The 25,264-nt window shown below is 42.1% G+C and overlaps 1 protein-coding gene across 3 annotated transcripts in view; it reads right to left on the reverse strand.

Moving 5' to 3' along the window:
• The window catches only part of LOC108879165 (glutamate receptor 4), a 97,638-nt gene that overhangs the window by 8,438 nt on the left and 63,936 nt on the right, over window positions 1-25,264 (reverse strand). For 2 of the 3 annotated variants that reach the window (XM_018670366.1, XM_018670365.1), the window contains exons 9-13: window positions 24,293-24,403; window positions 16,210-16,416; window positions 12,821-13,194; window positions 2,079-2,277; window positions 881-1,128 (exon numbers count right to left, since the gene is read on the reverse strand). In XM_018670366.1, coding sequence (XP_018525882.1) covers window positions 881-1,128; window positions 2,079-2,277; window positions 12,821-13,194; window positions 16,210-16,416; window positions 24,293-24,403 — 1,139 coding nt within the window. Of the gene's footprint in view, window positions 1-880; window positions 1,129-2,078; window positions 2,278-10,410; window positions 10,502-12,820; window positions 13,195-16,209; window positions 16,417-24,292; window positions 24,404-25,264 lie in introns of those variants that run through there. The other variant, XM_018670369.2, reaches the window with a different exon arrangement.

The raw sequence follows: 25,264 nt of genomic DNA on the forward strand, positions 1-25,264 counted from the left end.
GAAAACAACTTAGCAGGGCTTGATTTAGTGGCTGTGAGGAGTTGGCTGCTGTTTTGGAGCAAATTACTTAAAAAAATTACATTAAAAAAAACTTAATGTGTAGCTATTGTTTCCAGTGCACTGTCTAATTACATATGATCAATGACAGCAAAGCTCTGCTAACGCTGTTCAGGAATAAGTGAGAGTTCTGGTTTTGCCTTTAGTATGTTTATCCATTCCCTTCAGTGAGACCTTGCCGACGGGCTTTGATCGATGAGTGTGTGGATTTAAAGTGCAACTCCCCACAGTAATGACACTGTATTCTCTGGCAGGTCTGTAAATTCCACTATGTTTGGGAGGCGGTGACAGAGTCTGGCAGAGTTACCCAGGGCTGAGCATTCAAATGGCTCCCAAAACACTATTTCAGTCACTTAGTTGAAAAGAAAGAACCAGTCAGCTGTGAAGGAAAGCTGGAGTAGCATTAGCTAAACATCACAAACTCATTAAACTTGTATATAAAAATGCAGATTATCTTTAAACGGCTTGGTCTAAATAAGACATTTTCAGAGGAGTTAAGAGCCTCGAGCATGCCATTCCAACGTCTCTGCTCAGACAGCAAGCACAAGCACAAAGATTTACCTGGTGTGGAGAGCTGCAAAGAAAAGAACAGGTGAAGTAAAAACCACCCCTGCAGCACCACAGTGACCCCCACACATGCATGCAACAAACACGGATGTCAAAAAAAGCCACTACCTCTGCTCTAAAACAAACGAGTAAAACGCCCCCACCCACCCACACCAAGCAGAAAGTGGAGACAGATAGAGATAGAAAAGGCGGCACACCAGGGAAGGTGGAATACCATAACAACACGTAGAACATATTGTTACACTATTCCACCCACCTTAACTGTGAACCCTTGGGTGTAGCTACTCCGTAGCCTTTGGAGTCCAAGTTGCCTCCCACTTTCATTGTGTCGCACGGCTTGCGCTGCTCTGTGTACTCATTCATAGTGGACTCCAAGAGGAAGGCGTATTTCCCTTTGGACTTGCGGACCCGCGCCACGCCCTCGGCCGTGGTCTTGGTGAAGACGGTGGGCTCGGCCGACTTCATGTACCCCCACATCTTCTCGTAGACGGCGATCTTTGACCGCTGCGGGGTTTTGAAGGAGGGAGGGGGAGTCGGAGGTTCAAAGGTAGATGTGGTGTGAGAGACGGAAAAAGCAAATCCACATACAACAGCAGGTAGAAAACACGGATCAGTTCACAAGTTCACCAGGTTTCATTAAATGAATAATAATAATATTAACTGTCTCCTAAACTTACCATGTTTAGTGAGACAGCTGAAAGTCTACATGTTGGTTTAACACGATTTAAACACATAAACCTAATGATTTCTAGGCAGGAGAAGCAGTTTTGGTTTCATTCGTCCAGGTTTCAAGAACTTATTTTAAAGAGTGTAGAGAGAAGTTGGTTGACCAGAACCAAATACTCCGCCCAAAACCTTGGTGGGTTAAGGTCAGGGAAAGATTGATCAGTTCACTGCTGATTACACACCAGTCTACTGAACAGTAATAATAATTACAATAACACACTTCCTCCCTGATCATATATATATATATATATATATATATATATATATATATTATAATATCAGAGGCTACATCATAGCTGAGCCAGACATTTTACCTTTACAAAGATTCAGTTTTGAGCTGTCACTGTCACAGGTGTTAATCTCTAATGTTTGTTTATTATTGAGGTTGTAGTTTGAAGCAGTGTGGAAATGAACTCCTTTATACTGAGAGGTGTTTCTATTGTTCTGTCCTCACTTACAAACATGAAGGGGGAGGAATATTAGAAACATTTTCAGTGTAATGCAGCTCTGTACACCACCACCGACTACACCCTCACTAATAAGGATAAAGCTTAATTAACAACAAGGAAGTCTGAACAAAAACTGTCCATTTTAAACTTGATGAAGGGAGAATATGAGGCTTTAGGTTTAACAGATATTTTCTCTTGTGTGTGAACAATGTGAGTGCTGCATGGTGATGCCCCTACCTGTCTGAGAGCAGACCATTAACCCCAGCTACACCAACTCACCCTGAAGAACTCCTTGGTGGAGCCGGAGTCCAAAGTGCCGTAGGCGATGTCGGTCTGCTTGGCCAGATCCTCGGCGCTCTCGATGGGGGAAACCATCCTCTCCACGGTGAGGAAGGCAGCCAGGTTAGCCGTGTAGGACGAGATGATGATGAGGGTGAAGAACCACCACACTCCCCCCACGATTCGCCCGGATAACGATCTTGAGGAAGGAGAGGGAAGGAAGGAGGAAGAGGAGGAACATTGTGGGGACAGTTTGGAAGGATTAGAGGACAGACGGGGGATGTAGAGGAACGGGAAAGAACAAAATCGGGGGTTGTGTAAAGAGGTAAAATCAGGAAAAAAGAGGAGAGGAGAGTGAGATAGAAAAAGAAGAAACAGTTAGTCAGTGTTGGAAAATCCAGTGAGAGAGCAGACAAGTAGAATGGGATATGACTGAGAAAAGCATGGAGCGACTGGCCACCACAAGGTGGAGCTCTGACAACACTCAAACCTTCCAGAGCTGAATTTACCCCTCATTAGTGCAGATTGCCTCATGAAAAAAACCCTACTTGCTTGTGTTGACCGGCTACGCTAAAGCAAAGGTACACTACTCCCTGTCCCTCCTTCACCCCACCACCACCCCCACACGTCTTATTGTTTATTGGTCGGATGAAAAGAGCTGCAGGTCTCCCGGCCGGCGTGGCGAGGGCACTGTTCTTTTCTTGTTTGTTCGCTCGGGGGAGACAGATAGCTCGCTGCTCAGGAGCAGCGGAAGGTCGTGAGGAGAATCTTAAGCCATAAATGCTGCATTGAGGAGAACAAACAAGATCTCCCCTCGGTGCAAATCAAACAGCAGAGGATACAAAACCCTCAGGCCTCCTTGTCAGATGGAGAGAGAGAGGCAGAGAGACAGAGAGAGAGAGAGAGATGGGGATGTGAGGAGGGGAGGAGAGAGGCATCTGCATCAGTCAGTGTTTTCCTGGCTGGTATTTCCACTGTGTTTTATTACAATCTGGCCATTTTCCATTGTTCGCAGTGTCCTGTAATGTGCATGAATACAGCTCCCTTTTATCTCCCCTGACTCCACCTGCACAGGCCAACGCTCCAACACCTGAGAGAACCTTGATTAGCTGCACCTCTGCAGAACATTCAGAGGAAACATTTACTCTGCTTTAACAAATCACAGCGTTCTGCCGACGCAGCTCTTACGCACAACCTTCACTCTAACGCAGAGGAAACCTTTGTTTTCTCGCTCGGTGCCGATGAAAGTGCCTGTGGCGGCTGAGGCAACTTCCAATGGAGAAGTGCTGCAGTGGAGCATGTCTCCTCCGCACACACAGCACACAGCTTTGCCCATGAAATAGACTTACTTGACGTATTAGCTCTGGATTTGAATACAAATGACTTCCGCCTCTTTCTCTCCCCGCACTCTATTTTCTCTCTCCTTGAGACGATTGAGAGTATTTCTGTGGCTTTTGAGCACAGAGAATTTAACTGTAAAATAATGACTGGGAGGAGGGTGTGCGTGATAAGATGGCTCCTATCCTCTCTCTTCTCTCGGCTTATTTCCTTTTCCTACCTGAAGAAATCCCTTCATTCTCTCTCTATCAGACCGTCTCCATCTTTTTCATTCTTTCTTTTTTTTTTTTCTTCTATGCAGGCAGCAGTGCATTGTGGGAGTGTAATAATGGGACCAGAGGAGGAGTGTCTCTTTGCCGTCCTTCCAAACCTCTGAGCTGTGTGTTTCCTGGCTGATACCACTGACTTTGATCCACAGTGACACACTGCTGTGTCTTGATGGGCCTGCAGTAAACAGAGGGGAGGGGGGGAGAGAAGGGGGGAGGGCGGCGAGAGACGCATAGCACTGGGAGTCTGTGTAATTTTCAGGCCACATCAGAATCTCCAGTGTGTGCTTCTTTCTCTATTAACCTTGAATTGATGACGGCAACACACAATGCTAATACAGTGTAGACGCACCGTGGGGCCGATCATCAGACTCCTGTATAATAAATAAAGCTCAGATTCATCCGCCTCTAATGTGATGAGTGACGTACTTCATTTGAGCTTTATTTTAGATTAGTGATTGAGAGTATTTCAGTCATTTCAGGGTCAATTTTTTGTCTGATGAGTTGAGGAATAGATTCAATAATCTGCACCTCTTAATGTTGTATTGATTTCTTTTTATTGAAACTTGTTTGTGTAGTTATTTGTTTAGTTATTTCATGCTGGATAAACTCTCCAGAGGGTCCCTGGGTAAAATAGTTGTGGCACCTACTGTCCCTGGTGTAAGGCGGCCTGATTAAGCACAGATTTATTTGGGAACATGCACCACATAAGCACAATATAAACGGAGATAATAAAGTCTTTAATCCACCCAAAGACGGCGCTTCAAAGTTGTGATAACGGTACTCTGGTGAGTATTACCCTCAGCAGGACAGCGGCCTCAAAATAAACTGCAGTGCACATGTTCATGCTAATGAAGGAGAATGTCACCCAGTGCAACAGTACAGCACACTGATGGTTTTTAATATATATTTTTAGAGAAAATGGAGCTGTACAGCACAGAGGAATAAGCTCCACCAGCCTTTGGATGCACCTGATAATGAGACAAGTTCATTTCTCATTTTCAAGAATTTGCTGACAATAAAAAATACAGACTATGACAAGAATGATTTAAGGCTCCGATCATTTTGGTTTATTTTGTACTTTAGTGGTCCATTGACTTCATGTGTGTATTCAGCAGTTTTTACAAGTATAGAGCGACTAAATAGTCAGAAAACTCAAAGCTTGTCCATCAATAAACCTCAGAAATGTATGTTAAGGAGAAAAGTTGAGGTCAGTATCATATTTTTTGCTCTGATGGTTGAGGACTGTTAAATCATTAGCATTTTTAGTATTAAATGTGCTTATCCGAGTGTGGTCATTACAAGTGTTTTTGCACAATCTAACTCTCTGCTAACAAAGAAAAGAGAAAAATCGAAAAGACGTTTCACCGCAGACGTTGTGAAAAACGTTGGGGAGAACTTGACTGTAATGATGTATGAGCTCAGTTTTCCCACAAGTGGAGGAAACAAGAAAACCAGACGGGGAAAGTATTAGAAGAAATAAAGTGGAAACAAAACAGAAATTGGCTCCAGTGTTGGGGGAATGGGATTCTTTTGCAGCGGTCCAGCGAGCCTCAGGGTATAAAGGATACTAAATGTAAAAGGAAAAATGAATAATTTCAGCAATTATACAGCAATTAGTCAGCACTTTTCTCCTACTGGTTAACTTGCTTAATTTGAATTAATTTGTATTTATTAAATGGGACAGGAGATGTGTAATATGGCTGCCATGTTGTGCACGTTGGCGGCATTTTTGATCTGCAGTGATTTATGTTGTTAAAATATAAGTCTGGTATTTTTTAACCTGGGTCTTATTTCCCAGGTTTTGGGTGTAAATAATTGATCGGGACGACAATCTTGAGAATCACTGTAACCGGCAACTGCAAACAGTTGCTGCAATGAAATCCAACCAGGCAACTTTCCATGACAAAGTACGTCCACTAACAGACTCAGATTGTTATCGTAAGTGTCTGACAACATTATGGAGAGGATTCCTACAGAGACAGAGCTTTTTATTAAAGAGTAAGATCCTGTTTGTTTAACCAGAAACATTGCTATTTATCAGTACCAGACTCCATTGAAAAAAACAGTAATTTTACCTGAAAGTTGCTGGAATGCTGCTGCCTTGATCGGTTAGTTTGTTTGTGTTACTGTGTGACTTTAAGTGGTGGAAGAAGTACTCAGATCCTTTACATCAGTAAAAGTACCACACAATAAGACAAACAAACTAAGAAATCGAGGCAGCGGTATTCTAGCCGCTCTCGTGTTCTGCTCTGTAAAATGACAATGGAGTCTGGCAGCGATGTATAGTGATGCTATACAACAAAAAGGATCTAACTCCTTAATACAATGGTCTATCTCTGTAGGAATCCTGTCCATACTGCTGTCAGACACAATAACAATCTGAGTCTTTCAGTGGCAAAAACAAACACTTCAGTGGATGTACTCTGACACTGACAAATTCCCACTGGATTACACTGCAGCAGCTGTTTGTGCTGGCCAGGTGCACTGCTCTTGCTCAATCCTCAACACTGATTCCAAAGATTGTTGTCTCAATCAATTATTTACACCCAAAAACATGGAGATAAAGAACTTTTAAATATAAATATACCAATAATCATGGGGGAATGTGGACAGGACATGAGTATTTCCATTTGATGCAGAGTGGCCTGGGTCTGAATATTTCACAGTCTATGCTTCATATACTGTGGCTTCAAAAAGCAGCATATTGACTACTACAGCACAGGGCTGTATACTGTATATATGAGATACAGTCACACAGTGAGGAGTAATGTTTGTTTTCTCAATCTGAGGACGATAAGGAGCTTTTAAAGGGAAAATAAGGTTCAGGAGCAAAAATGAAATTTCAAGGACGAAAAAGCAAGATGAAAGCAAAGCAAATCTCATCTCAGGATTAAATATAATAAGGTGCACATTAGTATCATTGACCAGTCAGCAAACCATCTGTGATGTGAGGTAACAAACTTTAAAGCACACGGCTCACATTCCCCACTCCCCTCTGTTATATCCTTTGATGTGAAGGGAAAAAAACGGAAATAAAAAGCTGCTGTCAGAGATGATTTTGGTGCAGAGTACGTGTGTGTGTGTGTGTGTGTGTGTGTGTGTGTGTGTGTGTGTGTGTGCAGGATTTCCAAAGGATTTGAGGAATGTTTGTGGGACAGAGAGAAAAGAAATGTGAGCAGAGAAGAAAACAGCAACGTGAGGTGGAGGAGGTGATGAAGAGAAAGAGAGGGACAGCTCTGACCTTGAGCGGAGCCTAAATAAATGAGGAGGTGTTAGTCTGCTCTCAGGGTGATACCTGGGGCGACCACATTATTTGACTTATTCATAGCAGACAAACTGTCACTCCAGATCCCTTTCCCTACCTCTGTCTCCACGTCCTGTCCTCAGCCTCCCTCCTCACCTCTGATATAAGATTTTAAATCTCTATATTACTCTCAATTCTCAAATAAAAGCCAGAAACACATGGCTGCTGATAAAACTGACCTTTGACCTTTTGGATATAAAATGTCATCACTTCATCATTTTGTCCTATTAGACATTTGTGTGAAATGTTGTCATAATTAGCAAACTAATTCTTGAGTTATGGGCGATAACGTGTTTTATGAGGTCACCGTGACCTTCGACCTTTGACCTCTGACCACCAAAATCTGGGTACAAGTGAACGTTTGTGCCAAATCTGAAGAAATTCCCTCAGATATCACGTTCACGGGCGGAAAACAGCGACCTGAAAACATCTCTTCCACCGCTGGAAAGATTTTAGTGTGAAATATTTGTATATAAGTTCAGAGAAGGAATCTGACTATAGTGGAAATCAGAAATCTAAGTCCACTACTTGAGAATTTAAACAGTTAAACCCTCCAATGCTTCCTTCTTCCTGATGGCTATTGATCTCCCTGCTGAGAAAGCTATAGGATGAAGATATACCATCAAAGATAACCCACGCTCTTTCATCTCCGACGCTCTGCGAATGTTGCCTGGCAACCTCGAGCGAAGGCTTTTTGTATCTTAAGTGGATCTTGTTGTTTTCCATTCACATTTCCAACGTATTCACTTTTAATTTATCCACTCCTCTAATTTCCTACACCTTAACGAGCTGTATGGTCCATATGGCCATCAGGAGTCATGACACAAGCAGCGCGCGTCACTGTTCGTCTTGTTGATGTGAGATAATTTCATGAACAAAACTTTCAATAGTTCAAAATGAACAAAAACACTGGGTGATGGCTCAAGTGAGAAATCCACCAGTAGGAAATGAGAAAAATGAAATTTTGCTACAGAAAAAAATGTGTTTATTTGTAAGATATTTCTCTAACCTTTGTTTTCTTTTTGTGAAAAACGGCAGGTTTACCTCTTTGGAAGATTTACTGAAATTAAAAAGTGCTCACACGAGCTCTGACACACAGTACTGAGGGATCACGAGTGGAAAACACAGCTCCGAGATGTTTTCACAAAGGCTACACAGATAAATGTTTCAGCTGGAGAATGTTTTTGATGAAAGCCATCTCATTATCAAAGCAGGAAACACTAGCTACGCACTTAAACTTTGAAGTTACAGATCACTGCTGTACGCAGAGGCAGCAGGAGCCTCCAGCAGTGCCCATGATCTGCAGGAATAGTGCGACAAATCAACCGAGTGTGAGGAAGAACAAGCACTGCTGACATAAGCAAGAAGTGATGCAGCAGAGCAGCCGTGTGTCAGCTGGATAACACAGCTAATTGGCATTGAATTAATAGAATAATGGGAATCTCGCAGATAGACCACTTGAAAGCCATTTCTCTCCTTTTCAAACGCAGCTTTTGTTGGCCTAAATTCACAACTGAAATTAAAAGTTACGCTTCATCTGCAGCCATCAGGAAATTTGCCATCAGGATGCGCGCACTCCGAGCTAATCAGGACTAATCAAGCCAATCACAGCATTCTCATTAGCTCGCCAGAGATGTGGCAACTATGAGTCAGCGGAAGAGACAAAAATAATCCGTCTGAAGAGATGAGGCGGAAGTGACTGGGAACACCTGGTGCAGCCATGACCAATTACACCTGCGTGGAGCGGCAGACGGCTGTCGAGATATTTATATTGATATTTTCTGACTTGTGATGTGACATCCTGCAGTCTCAGGAGAAAATACAGGAATAACTTCAAGTCCTATTCATCTGGGATTTGTAGTCAATTAAAAAGACTATCGTGTCACCATTTCATTTAAGCCTCCCCTCATCTCCTGTTTCCACGGAGACATTACCATTGGAGACCGGGATATTAATCACTGAATTAATTATTATGGGCTGCCTTCGGGGAGCAGAAGGGGGTATTAACCCTTATTAAAAGAGAGAGAGAGAGAGGAGGAGGAGGAGAGGAAGACGTTCTGTGCTATTTCAACCTCTGCCTTTCCTGTTAGAGCTGTGTCATGAAAAGAGTAAAGGAAAAACAAAAAAGAGATACTACAGAAATACTACACTGAACTAGTAACAGCAGGGAGATCTGTCTTTCACTTTAGCTCACTAGCTTTAGCTCATAGATTGTCTTGCTCTCACGTAGCATTAAAGAAGATATCATCAATATTTTTACAATAAAAATCGGGTAAGATTTTAAAACAAGGCATGTGTCCATGGTTTATTGGCTAAAATAACAACCTGAATTAATGGTTTATTTAGTAAGAAATCAATCTGTCTTTACTTCATCTGTCTTTTTCTACCACTATAACTTTATTAACTGATGGATAATCAGCTGTAGAGGCAGTATTTTTGTAATAAAAATAAGATGGTTTTCCTCAAATTACAAGCCACCGGCTGATCTTGTTCTATAACTGGATTATCCTTCAATAAAATGCTCGAAGCTCTCCTCTTTATGGGTTAACCTTGCTAGCTTGTTGAAGCTGCACAGATGTGCTTGTTTTTTGCTTCTGGTGAAATTTCAGCAAGACGAAGACAGAACGCCTTTTTAAGAAAATTTGTGAGTCTTCTTGCCCATAAAAGGAGATTAACAGGTAGCCTTATTTAGCAACCTGAGGGCACTGATTATGCTAATGAACGAACAGTATGAGCATTAACCTCCTCGTGAACAGGTGGCATTTATCAGGTTTAAATAGATGATTTGTAACAAGAAGGTTTGACTTGAAACCTCACAGAAAAAATGAGATGTTTAGGATAAAAATATAAAAATGTGACCAAATCCACGAAAACAAACCACCTATACCTGTTCCAGGTGACAGGTGAACATTATTTGTACAGCTCTTGAAGTTCTTATGCAATCCAATATCAAACATTTCGAGACTGTACTGCATGTAGACTGAGTCTCCAGCGTCCAGCCGCCTCCCGGCTGTAACCCATGAGCGAGAGCCATTCACCTCTGCCCTTGTCGCTCCCTCCACGCCGTCTAATCTCCCCTGTGTGAGGGGATTTGCATGTTGCCCTGTCAGGCTAAACTGGAGTGGAAGCGCTCCTCAGCTCCGGGGCTCTGTGCTGATGGATTGGGAGAGGCCCGTGGGATTAGCAGTGACAGGTGGGATGCAGCAGAGGGGGTGGGGGGTGGGGGTTGAAATGTAGACTTTTTATTCTGACGCCGACATTGTTGTGCGGCTCTGAAGTCCTTATCTGCGGTACACAGGCAGAGATGGTTATGGCGGTGGGTGGGAGGTGGTCGGCACACATGTGAACAAAAGCAAGTGTACTCCTTAAATGAGTGCGCTTAATCACAGTCACAGGGCCACTATAGTCTCCTCTATGGGTTGCTTACGTGAGGCCGGGCTATAATTTCGAAGGCGCTCTAATGTACCTCGGGATCCTCCATCTTGTGTGTTTCTCCTCCGGTGTGGGGGAGGCTGAAAGATACAGGCTTGTTTGGTTCCTCCTTTCATCTTCTAAAATCTTACCAACTCTATTACAGTATGAGATCCATAAGGGCTTACAAAGCAGATAAAAGTCGTATTATATGAAAGACTTAAAATAACTATAGGAGCCATTTTAGCAGGAGCTTAAAATAACCCAAACAATCCATCTGCTGGAAGTCTAAGCTTGACAAAGCCATTCAAAGAGCTAAGAGAGGCTTTAAAGACAATGAGAAGTCATTAAGGATTACAGGCTTTACAGCTCTATAGGTTTCACTATAACTTTAGATGTCAGCAGAGAGAATGTCACTGTGAGATGACGGACAGGAAGCCTGATCTTTGGTTGGGAAAACAAAGACGACCAGCCTTTAAAAGCTGGAGAGGAACACAGCCACACAATAAACCGTTCAAGCCCCAGTTCTCCACCCTTCTGCCAAAGTACGCCACGCTTTCTGGACACCAGTCCACAGCTGGTCCGAAGCCCGAGGAGGGTTTTGTTTTTTTCTTTTTGTCTCGTAATTTGGACAAAGGGAAGAGAAGTTAACAGACACGGTGAAGGCAACACCTCGACAGTGTGTTCTCGACGAATCACACAGGTTCATGGTCGCTAATGTAACTGGAGCTCGAAACACAACAGACACGAGGCGTACGAGCGCGAAGCCACAACTTGCCGAAGCTGACAGACACCGAGACAACCTAATTCCCTTACAAGCAGACAACACAGTGTATGCAAGTCGGACAGTGAATAACAATATGGCTGGGGAAGAGAGAGAGAGAGAGAAAATCAATACTGGCAGAGACACACACTCTCTCTCTCTCTCACACACACACAAATACAAACACACCATGTAACAAGTGTGATGCCACAGGTACACAGCATGAGCAGGACACAGGACATAGTAACTGACGCTTAATGCCTTTATATTATTCTCTGGAACAGTCCCCATGCAAATACACTGTATCATTGTTTAGTTTTGTTAGTTGCAGTTTAAAAGAGTAGTTCAGCTTTTTTTGGGGAAATATGCTTTTTCACTTTCTTATGAGATGGAAAGACTGATGTCAATCCAACGTCTGTGGGCTGTATAAAGAGCTGGAGATGGGGCATTTAGCTTAGCTTAGCTTAGCTTAGCATAAAGACTGGAAACAAAGGGAAACAGTCCAACTGTACCAACACCTCTAAAGCCCTTAAACTAACAAATATCCTGTTATTTTTTTTAAAGTCCAGAGGAAAATATCTCAACAGCTAATGGATGGACTGCCATGAAATCTTGTACAGAAATTCATGCTCCCCAGATGATGAACCCTTGACGTTTGTGTGTGTGTTTTTTTTTTGTGATGTGGCCTGAGATCTGGCTTGTCGGATCCATACACAAACAGAAACGTAAACACAACAGCTTGTGGTTTTGGGGGAATTGTATCAGAACAGTTTCTGAAGGACAGACAAACTGTTGCTTTTACATTTCTGATAGTAAACAAGTTAAAAAAGTAGATACACTGTAAATTAGTGAGCTTTAGAGGTGTTGAACTTTGGACGGAGCCAGGCTGCTTTATGCTACTTTCAATCTTTGCTAAGTGTGATTATAACTCCAAACCCAAAAGGCTGAACTACTGCTTCAAACACAGGACATTTTTATTCTATAGGTTCATTTATAACCAACAGAAAACTTTATAATTCAAAATCTTAACTTGTGTCAACAACATTAACGTAATATACTGTATATATATTTAGCAGAGATTAGACTATGAAGTGGTTATAGTGGAAATGTCAGTTCAGATGGTGAGTGAAGAACAAAAACCCTAAGAAAAGAACAGGAATATCTTGATGGTTTATAATGAATGCTGCTGTTATGACTCAAGCTAAGGGCACACTACATCACACTCATAACACCTGTCAGCTGAGGATAACTTTCCATCTCCTGTTGGACAGATGCACACACCTTACAACGGTTTTTAGTGCCAGTGACAATTTAACATGACTAACAACTTCAAGACTAATGTGTTTTTTTTCTGTCACAGGCGTCTGATTGTCACAGGAGGGCGTCAGAACTGGTCCAGTCAATCAAACATCTCTGAAATAATGATGAAGGTCTGAACTGGATTGGCAGGCGAGGGGATTTAAGTAGTGAGTGTATGATTGTCTAGACTAACACAGACAATCCAATCAGACGTGACGGGACGTTGTGATTATAATTGGCCTAGAGGTCATGTAATGTGTCCCCAGCCTGAGGAGGAAAGAGCTAAAGAAGTACCAGTGAGACTTTGTGGAAAATGCTGAGTAACTTCTCTGACAGTTGAGAGAAAGTCTGGGCTTACCTGGGGGAGATATCACAGCCCTGCTGCATGAAGGCGCCCAGGGAGAACCAGAGGGAGTTGAAGATACCAAACTCATTGGGGGGCTGGTCGCTTGGCGGACCGTCGGTGCCCTCTTCGGGCTCCTCGGTGTGCCATTCGTACGGGCTGAAGCGGCTGACCAGGAAGAGCACCACGCTCACGCCGATATAGGCAAACACGATGCACATCCAGATCTCGTAGGCCAACGGGTCCAGGAAGGAGAACACCCCTGGTTTGGATTTCTGGGGCTTCTTGATCATGATGGAAATGCCCAGCGACATGAAGGGCTTGGAGAAATCGATCACCTCCTCCCGGACCAACGTGATAGTCAAAGGGGCCACAGCGATTTCCGCTTTCTGTGGGGATATGGATGAAGAGGAATTTGATTAGGCGTCTGAATGAGGCCCCACTGAGAGCAGCTCTAAATCCAAATGATGACAGATAAACAAATTCAAATGATGGATCATCTCTCTGAGCTGTGCCACGCAACAATAAAACATCACTTAGTCACAGATATGACATCCCGAAGGCCAACCGCCAGCCAGCCATCAGAAAACAAAACAACAACAATTACCCCATTTTCTTCTTCTTCTTCTTCAGCTTGTGTCATTTTATCTGAATTTCTCCCTTCACTGAACAAATCTCTGAGCGATCGAGTACAGACGGCGGCTGAATACATCTCAGAGTGATCAAGTTAAGACAGAGGGAGAAAAGAAAAGAAATTGAAAAAGAAATTCTGAAAACCTCTCTAATGCCGAGAGGCTTAGCTGAAACTCTGGAAGAATCAGCAGGGAGGATAAAATAATGTGTCAGAGAAATATGCTTACAGCACAGGAAGGCAAAAATGGGATACAGCCACCTCTGAGGTCTGCAGCTGTGGAAAAATGCATGCTGGCTTGCTGAAAATCCACAAACCAGATTAAAGTTAGTGACTTAGCAACACTTGTGTGACCTTGCCTGCCTGGCTTGGGAGCAAAGGGCTTAATATCAGCGAGAATTTAAAGTTTCATTACGACCATCTGACACTTAAGGAGGTAGGAGAGGAAGAAAAACAGGGACGGGGGAAAGAAAATGAAAGAGATTTAAGTTCTTTCATCCTCAGCAAAATGCACTAAGATGACAGCCTCGGGGCATTTAGTGCGTGTTGAAATACATGGCAGGTTAAAAGGAGGCAGGACTTTTGTGGTAGCGCGGGGCTTTTCAGGGAGAGCTGGGGAAGAAATGAATGGGTCTCTGGGCAAAGTCTTCGCTGGGAAAGTGCTGACAGCTTCCATGTCCTCAGACGTTCCCATGAACGCTGTAGAAAAAGATACCAGCCTCCCCCGTGCACCCAGCCACACACTCGTTACTGCACTGCTGCCGATACACACTAGTGCACTGAAGGTATTTTCAAACACACATTTCAGTGTTACTAGACCTGTGAGGACCATTTCATCGTTCACCCTCTCTCTCCTCTGGTCCTACCATGGATCTTTACCCCAAATCTTTACCTTTAAAGCAACATTATGCAACTGCTTTACCTTAAAATTAACAATGCGCTGTAGTAACCACATGTGGCTGCAGAGGTCGCTGTTGCTGCTGCTGCTCAGCAAAACTTACAAAGTGCTGCTTTAAAGTAAAACTTCAACTAGTTCCAAACAGCTCTTGTTATCTTGACCTGAGATCGACCGGGTTTAAGTGCAGTAACAGCTCTCTTCCTGTAAGAGGGTTCATATTCATAAATAATAATTAATAATTGGCCAGGCATGTCTCTCATTCAAGTGTGAAAACAGCAGAGAGCACCTGTGTTTTTAACCGACCTGGTCAGTCTTTACACCAGCAGTGCACTGTACTACTTGATCAGTCCTGACACATCCCAAACTGTGCCTGTCCTCGCTGCAGTCGACTTCACGGTGACTCACTGCAGTACCAAAGAGGCGCAGGTGAGAAAAATGCCACTTTGTGAAAATGCCACTTGGCTCATCACAAAAAAAGAGAGAAGAAAAACTGCTTTTCTCCTCCATTTTTCTCTAAAATAATGAACACCTTAAACAAATTGCTGCTTATGAAAACATCAAAGAGATTGTTTCCTGCAGAGCACTGAATATTTTCTGGGAGGTAAACGTTTAAGAGCTTTTCCTACCTGGATGAGGGTTAAATAACTGCAGCACTATGGTCTCTGTCAGAGCTACAGAGCAGAATATCAGACAATTATTGACTGAGAACATGTTTGGATTATTAATTAAACGTAAACTGATCCTAAATCCGAGTTTAATTTACTGTAGGTGACCTCACTTTTAACAGTTTTCTGTATCTTTCTATTCACCCTCTTTTTCTTTCTTTCTTCACTTTGATGCCTTTTTAGGCCCTGAAATCCCAGCATCATCCCACACCACATCCTCGCATCCTTTCCAATCCCACACTGAGGTCTGCAGCGGAAAGATACCTCACCCCAAACCACCTCATCACCTCAGAGATTCTTTAACAAGCTCCACACCCGCGCTTCTCCTCTTTAACCTCCTGCAAAAGCTCTGCTCTAATGCTACTCTAATTCCCTTCTTCCTGCTAGCATTAAAACCACCACAGACTGCTCGCCTGTTTACAGTTTCATTTCAGATGAGTTTAATTATCTACACAACAAACAACACAGCGCTGCAGCGCTTCAGACAGAGATTAAGTCGATTAAGTTGAACTCTGCAGATCTAGAAATACTGTTTGTACAGAGACGTCTTGTCCAGCAAAACTCTCTGTAAAGACAGAGTATTTAATATATTAGGAAATCTTTTTAACTCAGCATTAATGATCAAATAGCATTTTCAGTTTTCAGTGTTTTTATTCAATTATTATTTCAAATTTCTCACTTTTTTCCAATAACAGCTGATATGATATTTCACATTAAAAGCCTTACAGTTCCTACAGGGCTTTTATTTTGAAATATCTGCAGGTGCAGGTAATTTACTTCCATTTAGATAATATCATTTTAACAAACACAAACATATATTCGTGACTTTATTGTGATTTTCATGCAGATAACAAATGATGAGCAAATTGTTCTATTAAATATATCTGGCTTTTCTGGACTCTCAGCTTGCAGTGTGGATGAAATAATTTGACAAATTTCTGGCCATTTTCTGCTTTAAAAAAGCTGAAAACCATTTTTTCTGTCAAAGGCCAAGCTGCTGTATAAATACACTGTATTGTCAGAACTAATAGATTAGGAGAAGACACAGCATTGTCTCTAAATACCATCATGAATCTTACTGACAGCATGAAATTAAAGTTTGAATGTGATGAGTCAGTTTAGATGAAAAGATCATTTCTGTCTAAAATAGTAGAGAGCGGAGAAAAGAGCGTCTCCCTGTCATCCAAACAGAGAACACAGAGGTTCTTACCCCGTACACCAGCTCCCCGACCATGCCGTTCCAGATCTTTGTCTCCGGGTCCCGGGCGCCGTACTTCCCGTCGGGGACGATGGAGATCTTGTACTTGATGCCGATGTGTTTGGCGATCTCCGAGGCCAGGTCCACGCAGTATCCCTCGTACTGGTCGTTGCCCTCGTACATCTCCCAGTTCTTCTTAAGCATCACATAGGGACCCTCCTACACAAGGGACCATAACCAGTGAACCAAACTATCAGACAGACGGACGCACAGACACGAGGGCTCGCACACAAACACAGCAACAGACGACAGAATGACAAACAGGAACTGTAGCTCACTGATACAAACCAGGGTCGAGGTTAAAGGTGCTCTGTGAAGTTTCTGACCACTAGGGGTGCTATGGAGCAATGTTTTGATGAGCAGGCCTTCATTTTGTCTCTATCTCACCTGCATCACGCAGGTGATGCAGTACACAAACTTTAGCTGATGATTTCATGCTGTTTATTGGATAAACATTTGGTGGCAGTGACGTCCCTACAAACACGAGTGCTAGCTAGCAAACATGGATGTTAACAATGTTTAATAAGGCAGGGAATGCATTTGACATATTTATTAGGCCTTTACAAGAAAACTGCACAGGGTACATTCAGGTTCAGTTCATGACATTGTTTTTTTTTAGGGTTGAACATGAAAAAGCAATGAAAGAACATTTTAAAGCTGCACCAAACACTTGAAAACTCCTAAAAGCTTTTTTAAAAAATGGCATCGCTGATGACTGATTTGCTGTAGCTGGTTACCTAAATTAAAGATGCTATCAGTAATTTGGAGTATGGAACATTTTCCAAATAGACTGTGTGGTTAAATAATGACGTCAGGTTCAATGGTGGGAAACAAATTTACCGGCATCCACAAAGTTTCAAAATGGCTGCCGAAGGATCATTTCCCTGTTATTAATTCCTGTTTTAACTTTTAAAAATTCTGTGTCTGAGTCAGTTCATTGTGGCAGATGGCTCTAAATACTACGATACCCATGAGCCTTAGCTGCCATTGCAATGAAGAAGCCAGTTGGAGGCATGAAATAGAAAATTCAGAGCTTTAGCTGCTGAATTCATCCAAAAGTTAAATGAGTTAAGCTGCAGATTGTGTTATCAGTTCTCTAAAAAACAACAGAACAGAATTTTAAGCTCTGTGATTGGATGTTTCTTACTGAGATGCACCTTGGGAGTCGTAGTTATCTTTGCAGCTTATGTTTTCATGCACACAGGTTTGTATACGATGCATTTCTTTCCTGAAGATCGTTGAGCGTTGTACAAGAGAAAAGAGATGCATGTGTAATCATAATGACAGCCAGGTGCTGTACATACTCAGCACAGACGAGTTCAGGCAGGAAAGAAATAAAAAATCATCAAAGTGTAACTGTGGATGCATGACACACAGAGACTCAAAGAGAAGGAGGGAAAAGTATGACTAAGCAGAAACGGAGGCAGACATAAAGATAAAGGGAAGTGAGGAATGAGCTGCAGTCGGAGCGAATGACTTAATACCCAAAACAGGCCTGGCTCGACTCGAACACTTAAAGTAATCAGGGGTGGCTACATCAGTCTACACTGTAACCAGAGGTAGGTTATAGATCATTAGACTCGCTGTTGCTCAGAGAGTGATCTGAATGTAAATCTCGTTTGGTTTCTTCGCTTACATTTCCAAACAAATTACTTTTGTCATGGAAGGAAGCCGATTGCATACTGAGAACAGGAGCAATTTATTCTTGAGATGTGTTTGCTTGACATCGCCCCGGGCCAAAGCAAGGTAAACCAAAGACTCCTCAGTGGGGAGAGAATGCAAATGCTCGACTGAGCCTGCGGCACAACAAAATCTTACTGTACAAAATAATGATGGTGCAATTCAGTAGTTGTATGTCAAATAAAACATTTGTATTCTGAATATATGTTTTTAAATTCACCAGAGTAAACACAACACAAAGAGCTCCTCTTCACTCGAAGCGCATTTGTGCGTTAATACAAAGTAAATTAAAATAATTTGATAAGCTTGTTATAAAACTGTCTTACAAAGCTTAACATTTTGCCATTAACTTATTTGTATCCATCATACTAATCATTTCTGCAAAGTTTCCTGGAAATAACTGCACAATTTGATGCTAATTATGTAGGGAAAATACAGATAGTGTTGGTCCACTTCCGCTTCATTAATTCCAGTTCATTTTAATTTACTGCAGAGAGTTTGTTTGTCCGTTGTCATGTGAATATGCGACAATGTGACTTCGGTGGACGAGCTACAACATCTCCTCTTGTTTCCAGTGATAAATGAATAAATGAATGACAGACTGAAATCCACTAGAGCCACTAGACAGCTAATATTTAACTTTCTTTCGTTTTTAACAAAAACTGAAATCATCAGAATAATTTTAAAGATGCTATAATTACATAAAAACTCTGCCTCATTTTGTGAGTCCAGAATTTATGAATAATTTCCAGGAAGTTTCCTAGAACGAACTCTATGATTTGGTACCAATTACAGGAAAGTACAGACAGTGCTACTAGACGTTCAGTGAAATAACTCTAAGCTAAATATGTGTGCAGAGATTACACTATAGCGCCATTAAATAGACCTTTGATTTCGCCGCCTTTGCTGGTTAACACTGAACCAAACAAAGCCGGGGTAATGTCGCCTCAGTGTGTGGTTTTAAAGATTAGAATCAGAGGCATGATGCAGAACAAAGCAGCGTCAGCATATGTGCCGCCAAGCTAGCTCCTCCTTTAATACGGACGTCAATTTGGGGCGTAAGTAAAAATACAGTTCAACAGATAGGGACTGTAAAGTTTCTAGTAATTTCCTTCAAGGAAATTCATATTTTCCCTGTGATTAATGACAAATTATAAAGTTCCTCTGAGGAAACTCTAGGGGAAGTTGTTCAGAAATGACATAAAGCATTAACTACTTAGTCTTAATTTTAGTGACAGTGTGTTTGAGGTTAGAAACATTCTACATATAAACTCTGATCATTGCTCATCTTACGAGCAACACTTCAACTAAAGCAGTGCCATGTTTTCTCAAACTGGCGACTTTAATTTTTAGAGTTCACGATCTACTGATAGAGACTTGATTCGCAGGCAGATTTTCACAGATGTTTTGGATGTATATCAAAGAGAAAACATAATCATAATCCATATAATTTGTGATAGCAGGGTGTATGACGGTGCTGGCAGCCAGAGGAGCAGAGGATAAGTGGCAGAGATAAAGGATTCAGTCAGTGTTTCTGGCACAAGAAGAGAGCAGTGCTTCAGAGGTCTTCACAGCAAAGGCCAGCATGGCTGACAGGCTGGTCAATAATCACAACCACACTGCTTCACTCACTGCCTAATGAGACTAATTAAACATGCCATTAAAAGCACACGAACACATGGAGACAGACACACACACCACAGCGCCCACTTCATGTCACAAATCCGAGTGTACGTACATCAGGGAACACACACATACATGTTTGACTGAGCTGTGTAAAATCATGCAAGATAAACAATCTGTCGCACATTCTGTCTGAAGATGAGCGATGATGGTCCATGTTGTACAATAACTTGAGCACAAAACATTTTCTGAAGCAAACACACACACACAGATGCTTCTCGGTAAACGACTCATTTCTGGCTCGCGTTCATCAGAAGCCACTCGAGGCACTAATCACATCTTTATTCAACTTTGATTTAACGCGGTTACACGAAACTGAAAACAGTTAAAGCACGAACAGGGGAAAAAAAACTGCAAATGTCCGTTTTGTTTTTTGTTTTTTTGACGGGACATCACGGCCTTGTCGGAGGTTTTAGAGTGAAAGCCTCTGTTGTTCTAGCTGAGCCTCAGCCTCATATACAAACTATACACTTGTAGTTGTCACTGTTTGCTACTTCCAGCAACAAACATGAAGTAAAACTCAAAATTAAAGAAGATTTTAAACTTAACGTCTGCTGTATAAATCACACAAATCTTACTCTTCGCTTCTTAAACATTCAAGTTGCCTCAAACATTAACGCGGCCTCCTGCAGGACCATTTTCATATTCCAACCCTGAACCTCTCTTATTCATTTTTGTTATGTTTACTCAAAAAGAAAACCCTCTTAGATTTTGTAAACTGTTCATTTGAACTTTACAGATGCCATAATTTGATTATTAGCAGAATTAAAGCCCCCAAAATGCTACATAAAGCTGCCTGCTCTCCTCCATTCGCTGGCAGTTTTCACAAAATTAGAGTAAAAAAAAGAGTAAAAAGAGGAGGAAATTGGATCTTAAAGCCTGTAAACATAACATATTAAGCAGTGTTAGTGGTGGTAATATGGCACCCTCAAAAATAAATCCAAACCTGTCCACAGTGTGTCCTCAGAGAGCCTTATTGTGACAGAGATTTAAAAAAAAAAAACAGTACTTGACTGTGGAGACTAGACTAGAAATAGATGAGGGATATACTCCAATACAGGTGAAAGTACCTGCTAAAAGACTCAGACTACTACTGAGTCATTGCTCTGACAACACTTCACGCTTGTTCAGAATTAATCTGTTTGCTTCTTGCACGAGGCCCAGTGTGTTTCAGTGTGAGCTGCGTCATCTGGAGGAAGTTTTGGGTTTCACAATCGTCCATAAAACCCAAACACATCCACCTCCAGATTTCCTCAAACAAAGGCTAAATAAGAGCATCATTACAGCAGGAGTTTGTTTGCCTGTCTTTCCCTCTGGCAGAGTGATGGTGTGCCAGGTTTAAAGTGCAGTGGAAGAGTTTAAAGCCGAGAAACGCTTCATCACTTTCAGCTTTGTCCTCGTCTGTGAGAGCTGATGCATCAACATCCAGGCAGCTACAGCCAGAGCCAGTCTGAGACAGCTATATACAAAATAGCTCAGGAGAACATCATGACGTGTGGTAATGAAATGGATTTGCCACCAACGTTTGGGCTCTGAAAAAGTCATTTATATCATTATCTAGCTAACTGCAATCTTCAGTATAAAAGCCAGTAGCATCTCCTCGCTGTGCAACGTTTTCAGACTGCTAACAAGCTCCTGACAGCTACTAACCCGATACACTCTTTCTTTGTCTTTTTTACATTAAAGGAAAAGTTATACTTCTTTCCAAGGTACCAGTCTCCACTGCAGGAACTTACTGAAACGTGACATAAAAAGAAACGTGTATCTGTTGTCACGGGTTCTGTTCTTTGCCCACTTCGGGGATAAGCTCCAGGAACCCTCAGGGATTGCTGGTGTTGCTGCTGTAACTGGTCAAGCAGACACGGTGGTTCATGGAGTACTGCAACCTGACGGGACAGGTCCCAGTCGTGTCAGGTTTGGACCCTTTTTTTTTTTGCATGAAGCTTCAAGCCCATGTTGTGATTGACTTGGATTATTTTCACCTGCAACTTCTTTCTCTCTCTGTTTTTCTTTCTGACTCATCTGCATTGATGTGAGTCATGTGTTGGAAGTAGATACTCGATGACAGAGCGCAGCCAATACGTTGCATTAACTTGCTGAGCTGGTGGTCAATAATGGATTAAATCAAGCATACACTTGCAAAAAGGGAAGCTTCTTAAAGTCCCCAGTGATTTGAGGAAGGCCTCTGCATTGTGAACACATCACGATCGTGTTGTGCATCAGACGGTGCCTGTTCAAAGTTCAGCTGGATTTCTATGTTTTAGCTTCAGACCATACTGTTTATGACTTATCGGCTGACAAAGGCCATTTTTTATTTGTTTGAAAGCCTTTCCAAAGCAAGAATATAACCTAGGAGAAGAAACAACACAAATACAGCCTCAAATTTAACAGAACCAGGCAGGTTCAGTCAGGCCGGGTTCGGGTCTCAGTTTTAGGCCCTGTGCATGAGTCTAGACAGATTACAACAAACCACATGTCTGGCATCTGTCAGAACTGGAAATACAACACACAGCTAAACAGTGCGGGGGGAAAAATTAAAAAAAGACGACACAAGAAAGATCACAGCGCACACAGTGAGGCAGAGAGCCTTGGATTCTCTGTCTGCACTTAAATTTACATCTCATGTTCACTTAAACATGAAAGAAATCCAATGAAAATATCACTGCCACTTCTTCTTTCTACAAAAGTATCACAAGCTTCTTCAGGGTTCAAGTTAAGAGAAACTAAAAGGCATGGTTTGGCAAATTTGCTGCCTTTAAATCTGATTTCACAGAGCTAAGAGCTAACTTTATTAAACACCAGAGGTAACCAGCTTTGACGACAAACAAATAAATGTTGAACTGTTCCTTTATAACGGCAGAGACACAGAGGCAGCCTGGGTGTGATCTAACACCGGGACACTTCATTAAGTTTACAAACATTAAAACATTGACCTCGTGAACACGGCGAAACAAACAGTAAAAGCGGGAGTGAAAGGCAGCCGTCACAATGTAACTATAATATCATGCTGCATAAAAGCATGATGGATATGAACTGGGATGATTATGAGAGCATTAGTCTTTCTAAGCTGTTTTAAGGCTTACAGGAAGCCCTCTGAGTGTGTAATGTACTGTACGGAGCAGGTAGTCGGAGGAGGCGACAGATTTAGAACAAACAGTAATTCAGTCAGACATAATGTATATTCACTCTGTGGTAACGCCTCTCTCTCTCTCTCTGACCCATAGATTCACAAATTCAAACCAGGATGGAGATCAAGCTGTGATCGGCCACACAAACACACGGGGGGGTGGAGGGGGCATGACAATGTATGAATCTAGCACACACACAAACAGGTGTAGCGGGAGCTTGTTTATGCGAGTAAACAGACACTGTGCTGTTTGAGGAGTTGGGGGGGGGGCCCATTTTAGCCTCAATGGGTGTCCATCCACAAGCACCGTCCTTTAAAAAAAGACCTCGATTTGCATTTCATTTTCCTCTCGAGGGGGCTCCATTACGGCTCTGAGTGGCTCCATTTCTCGTTCAGATTTCTGAACAGGGCGTCCATTAACAAAGCTGCCGTGTCCCTCTCCTCTCGCCCAGTGTCTTTAGGGCCTCATTTTGGCTCGGGTTGCTGTGTCCATCACTCTGCCATTAAGGGCTTTCATATCCTGCTCGCGTCCAACTGGGGGGAGGGGGCTCAGTTTCTTAAAATGGGGTTCCTCATCAGGGGCTGAAAAGAGGGAGGGATTGTGCTGAGCTTGTTGACTCTCCATTCCCACCTCCTTCCCTCCTCCACTCAGCTGCTACATGTACGCTCAACATCTGGCTGCTTTTGCTCAAGTCAGCCATGTTAAAGCCAGAGATTCACATGCCATGCAAAGGCCATTCATTTCTATTGTGTGTAAAAAAATAAAAATAAAAAAGTGTGGAAGTCTTTTATGAACTCTCTCATCTCTGCAGTAAGAACAAAAGCCTCAGTAACGGCAGCTGCTTGATGTTTATTGGTGCAATAAAAGAAAATCTAAGTGACGGTAGTTAGTTCTGGAGTTGTATGATGTTTTATTGATGTTTCTACTGGAGCAATAAAAATAAATCCCCCCTTTTTTTTAAGGGTGTCTTCACTGACACTGTTGTAACAAAGCTTGTGATCCCTGAACTTTGGTCGGTCGTAACTCGCAACATAAAGGCCGTGAAAGGTAGTAAAAGCTGAAATACGCAAAGTTCCTCAGTCCACCGCTGGAAACTTTACAACTACACGTTTTCTAAAGATGAAAATGTTAGAAATTTTATCACAGATTCGTCCGTCAATCGTCATCTGTCAGCATCAAACAAGAACGATTACCCAAGAACACAAGGTTCATCCCAAATAGTGGTGTACTAATGCTTGTGAAGAGCCTCAGAATAAACTGAAGCTCTTCACAAGGAAAAGGTGGTGAGGCGTAACAGTGCAGCCGACCACCGTGCTTTCCTGTCAGACTGTCGGAGATTTGAATTCAGGGTTTGATGTTTGGAGTGGGATGTAAGACGTGTAGCTGCTGAACCTCGGGCTCCTGACTCTGCATATCCCTCTGCTATTATGTTGAGTGTAGTCTGCAGCAGCACCACATAATAAAGTCTCCTGGTGTTACAAATTGCTAAGAACATGAGTGCATGTGTGCGTGCGTGTGTTGGCGAGCGCATGCCGGTCTCTTACCATGATGGTGGTGACGACGACGGTGCGGTTCTCCATGCCAGAAGTGTCATTTGGAAGCAGCGGAGAGTCCTGGATCAGGACCAGTTTGTCTGCGTCGTTCCAGTAGCCGATCTGCAGGGAGAAGAAAATATGAGCGGAGCCGGGCGACAAAACGATAACGATATACAATTATATTGTGATATAAAATGATGATATAACTTTCCAAATGATGGATAAATGTCAGCTTATATTATAATTGTATAATATAAAACCACAGTTAACCACCTGGTTTCTTCAACTCAGGAGCAAATTGATTGATTTCAATATCAACTGAGTGAATTTTTTTTTTATTGTAATAACATGTCAAGACTTGGTGTCGTCATGTGACCAAAGTGAAGAATGTCAGTTGTGTAATAACTGAGTTAACGAGCTTCTTTCACCCAGTGAGGATGGAACTAATTTGATTTTGAGAAAAAATACTGTAAGAATAAAGTTGTGTGTCAGCAGAACAAACAATATTTTGAGAACACAGCTGTAATTTTAATTCAAAATATGTCATAATACTGTGGCAAAAGAGACTTAATATTTTGAAAATAATCAAATACTGAAGAGCAGAAATGTAATTAGTTTAAATGTCAAAATGAGAAAAGTGGTGGCTCTGACTTGGTTTGATCAGTGCTTTTATTTTCTTCTCTCTCATAATATCACACCTTTACTCTCAAACTGAATTTTCACACTTAAAAAAGTAGTAGATTAAAATGTCCTCTCATGATCTTTACCTGCAGCTGTGAAATGCAGTTGAAATCTCTGGTAAAAAGAAACTAGACTGAAGATCACTTTGTCAACTATTTCCAAGGCTGAGAATGAACTTAGATTCTGCATTATTAACAATTTATAAAAGTATCATCTCATCTTGTTGTGTCTCCACTTAAAGACAGTAAGTGGTCGGCTGGACGACGCGCTGGGGTCACAATATGAACATCCTCCGACTAA

This window comes from Lates calcarifer, linkage group LG20, assembly GCF_001640805.2.
Source record: "Lates calcarifer isolate ASB-BC8 linkage group LG20, TLL_Latcal_v3, whole genome shotgun sequence".
Classification (NCBI taxonomy): Eukaryota; Metazoa; Chordata; class Actinopteri; family Centropomidae; genus Lates; species Lates calcarifer.